This window comes from Brachypodium distachyon, chromosome 4 (genome assembly GCF_000005505.3).
Source record: "Brachypodium distachyon strain Bd21 chromosome 4, Brachypodium_distachyon_v3.0, whole genome shotgun sequence".
NCBI classification, from domain to species: Eukaryota; Viridiplantae; Streptophyta; class Magnoliopsida; order Poales; family Poaceae; genus Brachypodium; species Brachypodium distachyon.
In genome coordinates, this window is record NC_016134.3 from 8,173,328 (window position 1) to 8,185,761 (window position 12,434).

Consider the following 12,434-nt stretch of genomic DNA (forward strand, 5'->3'; position numbering starts at 1 on the left):
TCTCGGGCTGAAGGCGGCTCCAGCGGAGGAGGAGGACCCCGTCGCGACCGTCTGTGATCCTGAGGGCGCGTCGGGATTTGATGGCGCGCCCCCGGCCTAGCGAAGCCCCGCTACTACCTGCTCGTCCGAAGGGGCGAGCTGGGGGCTCGGGGGCTTCTCCAGGGCACCGCCGCCCGCTCCCGCTAGCGGAGGTTGCTCCATGTCACTCGCCTCAGACGGCGCCCCCTGCGTGGCGTCACCTGTGGCAGCAGTCAAGGCCCCGGCGGGCGCCGTGATCGATTGCTGAAGGGCTCCGACGGAGGCAACCTCCGCTGGAGCATCATCGTCGACCTCACCGGTGAGGTCGATTGCCCGCACCTCTGTGGGTGCGGGTGCAGCCAGTACCTCCCCGGCAACTGCACAAAGAGTGCCTGCGTCAAGTACCGGAGACAGCGCAGATGAATAAAGGAAGGGTGGGAGCTCGAATCGAGGACCTTCGGGTCCCTAGCGGCTGCTACCGCAGTCACAGCAGTGGCGTCTCCGCCGCCGCCCGATGCCGGGCGGGGCTTCTTGGTCGGGGCTGCCGGCGACGTGCTGGTCTGCCCCCTCTTCCTCGACAAACCGAAAAGCACAAGAACAAATTAGTCAGGCACACGAAAAATTTGTGAAATCAAAGGCGTTTTGGACAATATTGAACTTACCCCGCCGGTTTGAGCTTGAGCACCCTGTCCACCAGGATGCTCCTCGCCGGAGGGCCGCTTCGCACAGGCGGAGCTGTCGGAGCCGCCGGGGTGGTTGGGGTGGCTGTTGCAGCCGCATCGCTGCTGCCAAGGCCCCAGCCCCCGCGTCGCCGTGAGGCTCCTGAGGCTGCGGGCTGGCTTCCTGCCTGCCCGCCCGCTCTGCGGCGGATCGCCTCACCAGGGGGACGTCGTCTTCCTCCTCCAGCGTGACCCCGCCGGCTGCCGGGGGAGCGTCGCCGTCGCTGCCACCGTCGTCGTCGTCGTCGCTGAGGTCTCCTCCGAGGCCCAACGAGGAGTCGTCGGAGTCCAAGCCCTCGGCCTTGTCGGAGGCCTGGCCTTGGCCCCCTTTCCCCGAGTCGGCAACCGGCTCCTTGCCCCTCCGGCACCTGGGCTACGGGGGGGGGGGGGGGGAGGGTTGTGCCGAGGGGTCCTCCCCGATCCCCCACTCGTCGCAGAGTGGGAAATCCCGGGCTCCCGGGTTCGGGATCCCGGCTTAGAGCGGGTGCACTCCAAGCGGGGGCAGCCGGTAAGGTTCATCCTCGCCGGTAATGCCCTTCACACAGTACTGCACTTCCTCCGGGAGGAGGACCGTGCGCTGCAGCCGGGTCTGGTCACCGGCCCCGGTGTACATCCACGCCGGATGTGAGCGCCGCTGCAGGGGAGCCACGCGCCTCCCGATGAAGTGGTGCGCCCCATCCGTGTCCGTGAGCCCAGCCTCACGGAGCGCCTTGATCTTCGCACAGATTGGGGCCAGCTCTTAGTCCTTCTGGTCGCGGAGCGTCCAGTCGTCAGAGCCCTTCGGAGGCCCGAGGGGCTCCTCGTGGAACTCCTGGAGCACCCAGCACCAGTCGTGGCGCCATTTGTGCTCGATCTTCTTCTTCCCCAGCTCGATGAATTCCGATTTGATCCTGTCACGGAATCGGAACACTACCCCCGAGGACAGGGGGCACTTCTTCTCCACCCTCGGGTAGTAGTAGTGGTGAAATAACGCCACCGACGACATCACCCCCACGAACGCTTCACAGAGGTGTTGGAAGACAGCCAGTGTGAAGAATGATGTGGGGTGAAGCTGCGTCATGATGAGCCCGTAGGTCTCCATGATGGCTGAAAGGAAGTAGGAGTGCGGCGGCACGAACCCAGCAAGGATGAACCTCCCGAAGATCCGGAAGTACTTCCCGTCGCGCTCCGCACCGACGGGGAGAATCCGCGTCGGCCCGTACTCGTTGTGCTTGGTGGCCATCGCCAAGACCAGCTTGTCGACCCCCTCGCCGTTGTACCCGGGGGGGAAGAAGGCGAACTTAGCCCGCATTTCCTCATCCTTCCGGGCCCTGTCCGACAGCTCCTTCTTGCCAGCCTTATCGCGCTTTTCCCCTTTGCTGGTGCTCCCCTTGGGACGGTTCAGGCCCTTGGAAGACATCGGCGGAGGTGGAGAGGTGGTTTGGTTGGAGTTGGGGCGCGGGGAGCTTGAGAGGACACGATGGCAGGAGCGAGAGACAATGGGGAGTGCCCGCCGCCGGCCTTGGGTATTTATCGGGGCTGGCGGACTGCAATGGACACCCCCACGATCGGCAATAAAAAGCCCAAAAGAATCAGAGATTAAGAGGGGGTGCGCGACGTGGCCTTAACTCTCTGGTGATTAAGGGGGATAAGGCACGAAATCGTGCGCCCGAGACCGTTTCGCTCGGAGAAGTGGAACTATAAATGCGGCCCGCGAGGCCGGGTGCCAGGGGGTTTCCCCCCTTGGGACCCACGCGTCGGATAGGGCTTAGCCCGGCAACCGACCGAGGATAGCACTTGCTGGGAACTTCAAGGCTGTCGGCCCACGCCCGGGGGCTACTATCGTACCAATGGCCCATGGGGTCCCACTGATACGGGACGCGTGGGTCGCCAGTGATGAAGTCCCGTCAGGAAGGCCTCCCGGGAAGCGATGAGTCCGGGAAGCCTGCCTCGAGGATACGACCCTTAGTGAAGGTGAAGCTAAGGGCCGAGTACAAGAAGCCCCGGTCCCAGGAAGCTGAAGGAACGCCTCCCAGCAACTAGCGGGTGCACTTGCCGGGAAGGGGCACCCCCGCAACCCACGCTCAGGTATGCAGGCAGGACCCGCGGAAACAGTGAAGACAGGAGAAGACGGCAGGTGCAGTGCATTTAATGCACCGACAGGAGTCTTATCAGCAGGCCTAGCCTTGCTTAGCAAGGCTAGGGCGACTACGCTACGAACCATTTTTTCTACCGTGTACAGTGGACCGGGCGCTGCATGGCGTCCAGCATGGATGAGCAAAGTTGTATTCCATGTGGCCGTGACATGCGTCTAGGAAACGTGTCACGCTGCATGCATAAGCACCTGTGGTATCCCCTTGTCTATAAAAGGAGGACCGAGGCCACCGGTCAAAGGGTTCGACCTCAGTTCGGTTCGGTTCCGATCAGTTTAGCATTCACCCAAGTAGCCTAGCCCTTAAAGGGACAAGTAGCAAAGCCCGGGAACTCCCGGAAAACCTGTAACACTCACACTAAGAAATACAACTCCAAAGCAGGACGTAGGGTATTACACCTCCGGGTGGCCCGAACCTGGGTAAACTCTCGTGTCAACACTTCATGTCTATAGTCATGCCGGCGATCGCCGGAGCGATCACCTCGCCCTCCACCGAACCAAAAAGGGGGTGCTCGGCATCCCTGGTGCCGGAGACCGTGCTCCGACAATGGAAAGGCCGGAATGATGGCACGGAATATATAGGCACAGAGCACTTTTGAGAGACTTCCGCACGCCTCTGCAAGTCAAGCTCCCTATAAATTAAGGAATATTGAAGGCCAGAGGGCACACGGGAACACATCAGTTTCTCATGCAAGTCCCTGCAACTGCCCACGCACGCTAGTTTCCTATGCAAGGCCGCCGCGAACGCCTCCGCAAGTCAAACCGCTCCGGCGTAGAGTCCCCGAGCATTCATGCAAACCGCTTTCAAAGCCCACCACCCAACACTCATCACCGGAAACCACTACCCTTCCCCTTTCCATCGCTATTTAACCCGGCGCTGTGGAACTACTTCTTTCTATTCTTCTCCTTCTTCTACACATCTTCACCTCTCTCCACTTCTTCTGTGCGGTTAACCGACGAGAAATGGCGTTCCAAGACCGCACCTTCAACCCTCTGCCCCTCACGGAGGAGCGGTTGTTCCCACCGGGCGTGCTTGTGGAGTGTACGCTCCAAGTGTGGGCGATGTCACGCAGAAGGAGCCCGATGGCCGTGGTCAGGGACTTCCTCCACACCGGTTTCTTACACCGGGAGGCCGTAGGCCCTCCAATGTACCGCATGGAGCAGCTCCGAGAGGATGGCGTTGACCCGGCCATCCTAGTGCACCTCACCAACAGCCACGATGCCGAGTATCTCCTTGGCCACGTGTACTGGTGTGGATGCGAGTTTATCGCATTCACGCTGTACAACGTGTACACCAACACGGCGAACACGTTCCCCCACGCCGGCCAAATGCACGGCATCCCGTACGTCGTGCCCGAGGTGGCGCCTCTGGATGGGCCTGCCGAGGCTGGCATGGCAGCGGTGGAGGAAGCCGGCGTTCAGGAGTGATCGGCTGCATTGTTTTATATGAATGCCGTTAATTGTTAGAATTTGCACTGCATGTTCTATGATGATGAACCGCTTTATTGAACTGCTTGTGATGTGATCGCTTCCATAATTGTGATTGTAAAGTTTATTTCTGTGCAAAAAGAACAACTGTAGCCTCGGGTAGAATTTGCTTTCTTTGATTAGGCTGTGTAGACGCAGCTTCCCTTCGCAAGTCTCGCCGACGAGCCCACGGAGGTGTATCTGGCGGTCTTGTTGCCAGGGCGAGCACGGAGGCGTATTTGGCGCGGGGGAAGCGGCGTATTTGGGAAAGGGATGAGAGAGATAGGCTTCCCTTAGCAAGTCTCGCCGACGAGCCCACGAAGGCGTATCTGGCGGCGCCGTTGCCAGGGCGAGCATGGAGGCGTATTTGGCGGTGGCGGCGACGTATTTGGGAAAGGGATGAGAGAGATAGGCTTCCCTTCACAAGTCTCGCCGGCGAGCCCACGGAGACGTATCTGGCGGTGCCGTTGCCAGGGCGAGCACGGAGGCGTATTTGGTGGGGGCGGGGCGTATTTGGGAAAGGGATGAGAGAGATAGGCGACGGACCCACCTGACACTTTTTTCGGAGCCCCACATGTAAGTTAAGTGGACCGACCCCACCTCTCAGGACGTGGCCCGCATGTAAGGTAACCAGACCCGTTAAGACCTGTCCGCTTGCACTGTCTTCTCGCAGCCCCACACGCCAGAAACGCGGCTCCGGGCCCACCTGTCAGCACTCCCCGCGGCCCACCCGTCAGAACCAAACGGTCAAAGGGGCTTGACCGTTAGCAGGTGCTCCGTGAGGGCATTTGCGAGGAATCGCGAAACGAACAAGTGTAGCAGCGAGCACTGTTTCTGTCCTCGGGTATAACCGAGCACAGCTAAGGAAAGAGGGGCACATGAATAAAAAACCCTATTTTTTTACTTGTGCTTTGGGACATGGGCAGTCTTAAAAAAATACTCCATATTTCAACACTACATATTGTGTAAATATCTGTTGAACATAAAGAAAGAAGAATATAAGTGTTTTTTTCATGATCTACTAACACTATTTTCTTGTGACAAATTAAACCCAAATAGATTCTTTTTGTATTAGAGCAAACTCCAAAAGCTTGATTGCACACACATTCTAGAACTTTCCGAATTACAAGTTTTCTAGAAAATTATAATTTTTCAAATGCTCATTAAAATTGATAAATATTTATCTCAAAATAAGTAAATGTCAGGGTACACCGACAACGAGTTGGAACAAAATGGAGTCCGGCCATTGTTGATTCCTGGTGCAAGAGTTTGTAATTTACCCAACTTCCATCATGCATATCAGGGAAACTCCCAGTGGTGCATGCATGGTCCACCACCAGTCGTCGCAGAAAGGAACAAGTGTAGTATATATGCGTGTAAAACGCTGCATCTAAACACATATTTAACTTAACATAATTAATGCTTCTGACTGATCATTTGCCCTATTTCGACTAAAAGCATAATCCTGGAAGCTGCACTGTTAAATAAAATATAAATAATAATTTTCGCCGAAACATCATTTTTCAGATATTTTCATACCTTTTTTATATATTATGTTTTTTGCGCGTGCAACTCATTTTTAGTAGTGGATTTCGAGAAGAATAAAAGAGACACTTGCTTTTGGAATGGAATCGATTCGATGTATCGATTGGCCATTTTGACCAGCAAAAAGAAATATAAGACTCCAATCGAAAATCAACTTTTGCAGGTTGAAATAAAGGAAGCTGGGTACCGGTTCAGAGTCAAGAACACGTGAAATTGTGATGCCTTCTGCATTTTAGTTGGGATTTTTATTTTTGTGCCCTCGGTTGTTTAGTTCTACTCAGTTTTGTCCAAGGATTAAAACGCTGCTCGCTTCTACACTTTGTCGTTTGGCGAATGCTCGCAAATGCACTCACGGCGCACCTGCTAACGGTCAAAGGCTTTTGACCGTGTGCTTTCGACAAGTGAGGCCGGAATGAACCCTGACAGGGGGGGCCGATGTGGCCTTCTAACATGTGGGACTCCGAATATGTAGCTAAATGGGGCCAGTCATAACAGGTCTAGTTAACTTACATGCGGGCCAAGGCGTGGCCTAACAGGTCGGGCCGGACGAGACAACTAACACGTGTGTAACATCCCAAAATTTTAAAACTTTGCATCATGCATTACATTCATGACCATCATGCCACCTTTACAAAGAAACTTATTAATTTGGTGTTGTAAATTCTTAGTATATTAGTCGGACCAAGTTTATAGAAAGATAATAAAACTAATTTAGAGTTGTATATGTTGGTAGATTTTTCTATAAACTTAGTTAAAATTTAAAAGGTTTGAGTTATGACAAAAAGTAAAACGTCGATGTTATATTTAGGAATACTAAGTTGCATGGAACCCAATTGACTAGAGAATATAGTACTCCAGTAATTACAGACAAGAATTAATGCAGTAAGTGTATATATATGTATTCGTAGCTCGATCCAGTACGTGAACAATCAATTGGTTAATATCGATCCGAAAGAGCAAACAGTTAATTGATCAGAGTTGTTAATCATCAGAACTCTACGTTGCCCTGGTAAGTGGCCGACTTGATGGTAGGCTTCTTCTTGGGCGAGAGGCTGTCGACGACGAGGGCGCAGTGCACGTTGACCTTGATCTGCCGGAGGTTGAAGGTCCCGAGTTGCAGCTCGACGGGCACGCTGACGAAGATGTCTAGCGGCACGTTGCCGGACTTCTCGCTCTCCTCCAGCGCGCCCTGCAGACCTGAGCCGAAGCCGTGGCGGCCCTCCATGGCGATCTCCATGACGGTGACGTTCTTGTGTCCCTGGAAGAAGGTCGGGAGGTGGCCCGAGCACAGTGGCGTGCCGCGGTAGGACACCACGGTGCGCGAGCCTTCGGCGTACTTGATGCCGATCATGTCGTTGGGGTTCTCGGCGCGGACGGAGGCCACGAGCTTGGTGTAGAGCGTGAGGTCGGAGGAGCTGAACTCGAACTGCGAGACGGCCATGTTGTTCACGGAGTAGGACGGCGGCTTGGGCTTGTAGGCGTAGAATAGGTAGGCCCCCGTGCCGGCCAGCGCAGCGATGATGAAGAAGAGGAAGCAGCAGCACCAGCACAGGCAGCCGCAGCAGCCGCCGGAGTCCTCTTCCTCCGGGTACCGGGGCACGCTGCGCTTCCCCATTTCGGCTTTGATTATTACTTAATTAGCTACCCCTACGTAGCAGCTAGGGATCGATCCGGCCGGCCGCCGCGAGAGCTCCGATCGATCCAGCGAGAGGCCGGCGTACGTCGACAAAGGCCGTGCGTAAAATGGGACGAGGCCGTTTGCATATATGTGCCTTCCTTCGGTTTTGCAAACAGAGGTCGCGAGGAAATGGCGGGAATTAATATGGAGCGGACAGACCATGACCACAAAACACCAGGCATTGGTTTGCTAATTATGTCCGAGTTAAGATTGGTCGCACGCACACTCGCACAGGAGCAGTTTTTAGGTCTCCCAAATCTACCTAGTCTTCCATCAGTCACACCATAATTTTGACCCCTCTCCCTCTCCCTCTCTCCCGCGTACCACGTGCTCCACAAAACGACTCAGATCTCGGACGCGTGCCACGTGGCCACGTAGTATTTACTGGGCATAAAAACTCGGTGCAAGCACGCGCAGTATTTACTGCACATACGCAAGCCTGCAACGATCCCGAGTGCGTCGCCAGAGATTGTATTGTGCTGCAAATGTGTTTATTTTTTTTGCTAGCTTACTGCACACATTATGTCTAAATGTTGCAAATGCTGGTTTTTATGCTTTGCGACCTTTTTTTTATGTGTGTTTGCTACAACAAATGAGGATTTATTGTTGCATACACATTTTTTTTTCTACATGGACATCAATATTTTGGTATATATGTTTTTTGAGAGACTAATTAATGTTGCAACAATGCCACTGCCATGCAAAAAATTGTTGCACACGGAAGTTTAATGTTGCAATGATCGGACGAACAAGATTTAGGTTTCTAAGTAGACTGAACGGTCGGAGAGGCAGCATATCGGGTGAAAACATCACCCACAGTGCCTAACACTGGCTTTTATTTGCCAACTTTGTAACTCTCAATCCGAAAGGGGAAGGATTTATTGTAACAGCCGAGAGCAACTTTTACATTTAAGCCCTTGTTTGGACCTGTTTGTAATTTATTTTGTTGCATAACATGTTACATTTGTATCCATGCCATGCCATGTCTACTTATTTGTGTCACATGAGTTTTAAATTTGCATCTCAACTTGTGGTTTGAATTCCTATTGCTTGAATTTGCTAGAAGATTCAAATATGAATCACCCTCCTTTGAGTTTGAATTCTTTTCCCTCTATTTTTTCAAATGAGAGTCAAATGGGTATGTTTCAAACCTTTAACTCATTTGAATATTTTACAAATACTAGTAACATATTTGATCTCTCCTACTTCTCAGCTATTCAAAAGGTGTTTGAAATTTGAATCCAAAAACTATTCGCAAAAACAGAAAAAGAAAAGGGAGAAGAAAACCTTACCTGCTCACTTGGCCCGAGCCGGCCCAGCCGCCTCGGCCCGCCTTCCTCCCGCGCGCGCGAGCAGGCAGCCCAGCAGCGGAGGCCTCGGCCCAGCGTCCCGCGCGCGTCGCGCGGCCCAGCTCGGCCCAACCGCCAGCGCACCGCCCCGCTTCCTGTTTTCCCGCGACGAAAGCGTAAACTCCAAAATGCGCGTTCTCTCACAAGCCTTCTTCTTCCTCTGCTTTTTCTCCGTCCCGACAGGTGAGCCCCCCGGCCACGTCCTCTTCGACAGCGACAGCCACGCCTTCCCCCTCGCCTACATAAGCCGCACCGCACCTCCTCCTGGCCGCGCCGCCTCTAGGAAACCCTAGTTAGGGTTTTCCCCCTTCCCTTCTGCGTAGCGCCGTCGCCCGCTCCTTCGGCCGTGGACGCAACCGCGTCGCGCCGCCGTCTTCGGCCAAACGGCGGCAAGCCAACCGCGTCGTCAAGCGCGCCTCTCCTTCCTCTACGCGTGGGTGCAAGGAATTGGAGTGCGGACGTCTACACCGACGCCTAGGTCGTCTTCCCCAACTCCGGCCGCCGCTCGTCTCTGGCCAAATTCCGGCGAGCCCGTCCACGAGTCCTCGCCAGCTTCCTCACACGTCACCGGGGTGAGCTCCTCTGCCTCCCTCTTCTTTCCGCGCTCGATTTGGTGCATCCTTTCGTCGTAGCCGCAAGCGCGCGCCCCGCTGTGCCGCCGGCGAGCTTCTGAGCTCCGCCGCGCCGCCTCCTCGCTAGGTGTTGTGTGGTGACCGTCGTGTCACCTAGATCATCTCCGCACGCCGCTTCCGTTTTTCAGTGTTAGGGAGCCCTTCCGCCGCTAGCTTGGTCGCCGGCGACGCGCCCCGCGTGCCCCAAGCAGCCGTCTTGTCTTTGTTCAAATTGGTTTGCACCCTGTAGCTAGTAAGATCTGTACCACCGCCCGCCTGGCTAGCTCCCTCGTCCGTTCGCTCGGTCAGCGCGACCTGCGTTCGAATCCCCGCGGCCGCAGGGGTAGAAACCCCAAATTTTTGTGCTTCAAACCGACCACTGACAAGTGGGCCCATTGGACCCACCTGTCAGTCGCCTGGTGCACCGATGCGCCCGATGGACCGAGTCCATGCGCCGGTTCCGAGTGATTTTCTTTTTGGTTTTGTTTAATTGCATAAATAAAGTTAATCTTGTTTAAATCCTAGGAGATGCATGCTATATCCAATTTGGGCAATCCATATATGTTTTGGAATCAGAAAAATGCAAGGAATTTAACTGTGCAATTAGAATTACATTTTGAGGTTTCAAATTTCAAATCTGATCCAGATTTGAAATTCAAACGTATGAACTTGTTTAGTCTCTAGCTTGAAATTGGTAACTCTTCTGTGGATATTGTAAACATCAAAGTTGATCCCTGTAACTAGTAGAACACAGTAGCATACTTGGTTAGGCCATTTGTGTATTTTAAAGCTGCTGTTTACCATGATCTAATCACCTAATGGTTAACTTTGTTACTAAATAGAACCTTTTCACTTGCATATGGTCGCATCATGTTGTCACATGCCATCTCATGTTGTATTGTGCATTGCACCTATGAAGTGTTACTTACTCACATATTGTATGATTTGGATCTTTACGATAGCGACTCCGTCTTACTCCGTCGACGATCTGGGCTCCTACACTTCTTCGGATCCCCTCTCTCGGTGCCCAGCGACCGAGGATCCAGGCAAGCAGCCATTCCTTGAACATGTTGTTTATGCCAACGCCTCTCTCTCATTCTTGCATTAAGTTACGTTCTTAGTTCTTGTCACGATGCCTTTAGGATTGCATAGCTTTAGTCAGCTCTACTCAAATGCATGTTGTCTTGTTCCTTGTCCTATTACCATGTCACATGTTATTTTGCCCTAGTTGGTCATTAGAAGTCTTGCTTAGATTGCTCGTCTAGTGTCCTTACTTGGGGTTATACAACTGCTACATCCACATGCTACTTTTCTGTATTTAATTGCAATTATTAAACTGTGACCTATTATTACCTGCACAAGGCAACGATGGGAGGCCGTGCTAACGCATTGGTGTTTTGTTCCATTGGCGCCGACCTAAGGACCGAGTTCTCGTTTTCGCCGACCCAAGAAACTTCGCGCTAACCGCTCGTGGGAGAATATATGGGTTCCCCCTCGGCTTAGTACTCGTTTCATAGCTCTTCCAGGGGCCACATAGTTCGGGCATTCCTTTTGGCATATCGCATATACACCGATGTTGTGTTTGGAGACTTGTTGTTACTTGCATACATATAAGACTACGGCACTAGTCTGGAGGGGTCATTCTGCGGACACTGAACCACTACCAGCTGTCCACGCAACTCTTGAGTCCGTACGACGCTTCGGCCGAGCTCTCGTTTCGGATTAGACTCAGTTGGGTGGTCCCCTGGATTAGTTGTAGGGCTTGGAAACGTCGTGTTGCTCAATCCTGCCGGCACATGCTTTTGCGTGTGTTCCATGCTAGTGGCATCAAGGGTTGGACGAACGTGTACGGGTAAATTGGCACACCCTGCAGGGATAAATCTTTCGGAAAGCCATGTCCGCGGTTATGGACGACTTGGTTGGTCATTACTTGATCATAGAGAACTCATACCAGTTAATTAACTTAATCTCTTAAGACTTGAGTAGTAATTAGCCTTAATCATGGATATGCTTAAACTACTTGAGTGTGAGTGTCCTTTGGATTGCTTCTTCACAGGGTGTTGAGGGGGTGATATGAGGATTGTGTTGTTTGGTGTTTAGTAAACAGGTTACTACGGTCGCTATGTGTGGGCTTCTAGCGGTTCTGCTGGGTTGCCGTGCCTCCTGCTTCTACCGTGTCTGCTGTTACTGCCGCATCGTCGTTGGTTCGTTCTGTTTTGGTTCTGCTTGCTGTTGTTCTGCGTTTGTTGGCGGTCGATGCGTTCGTTCTTGTGGTGGCTGTTCCGGTGGCGGTCGTGCGTTTTAGCGTTCTGTTGTTGCTCGGCTTGAGTCCCGTGTTCTTCTTGTTTTGCGTTGTTGGCGGGCTATGCTTTCGTGCTTACGGTGCCTGTTCATGTGGCTGGCCGCTCTGGTGGCTATCGTGCGTTCTTGCGTTTTGTTGTTCTGTTGTTGATTTGTTTCTTTTCAGTACGTGCAGGTGCTGTGTTCGGGGCTGTGACGTTCGTTCTCACGGGGGTGTTCGCTGTTGTTGCTCGACTCGCGGTCCGTGATGGTGTTGTGTTTTGCTTCTCCTTGCTGTCGTTCTGCGTTTGTTGGCGGTCGATGCGTCCGTCCATGCGGTGGCTGTGCGGGTCGGGGATCGGGGGTGGCGGCGGTTCCTATGCCCGTGGTTTTGTTTTAGCTGCGGGCGGCCGTTATGCGGAGTGGCATGTGTACCGCAGGTAGGGTGGCCGAGAGACTGCTCGACGTTGTGGGCGGGTGTCCAGTACCCGAGGCGGTCACGCGCGTGTTGCCAGGAGTCGCCACTCGCCGACTTCCGGGAATGAACACGCGCCAGGTGAAGGGAGGGGGCGCGCGTCCAGTCCCTGGGTTGACATCGTGTGCGGTACCCGGACGGTTGCGTCCCCGGGACGGGTT

At 53.6% G+C, this 12,434-nt stretch overlaps 1 protein-coding gene across 1 annotated transcript; it reads right to left on the minus strand.

Annotated features, from left to right (window-relative positions):
* Window positions 1-6,703: 6,703 nt before the first annotated feature.
* Window positions 6,704-7,747, minus strand: LOC100833518 (NDR1/HIN1-like protein 6). The gene has a single exon (XM_003577139.4). It carries the CDS (start codon window positions 7,493-7,495, stop codon window positions 6,869-6,871), a length of 627 nt encoding a protein of 208 aa, XP_003577187.1. The 5' UTR covers window positions 7,496-7,747; the 3' UTR covers window positions 6,704-6,868.
* Window positions 7,748-12,434: the final 4,687 nt, after the last annotated feature.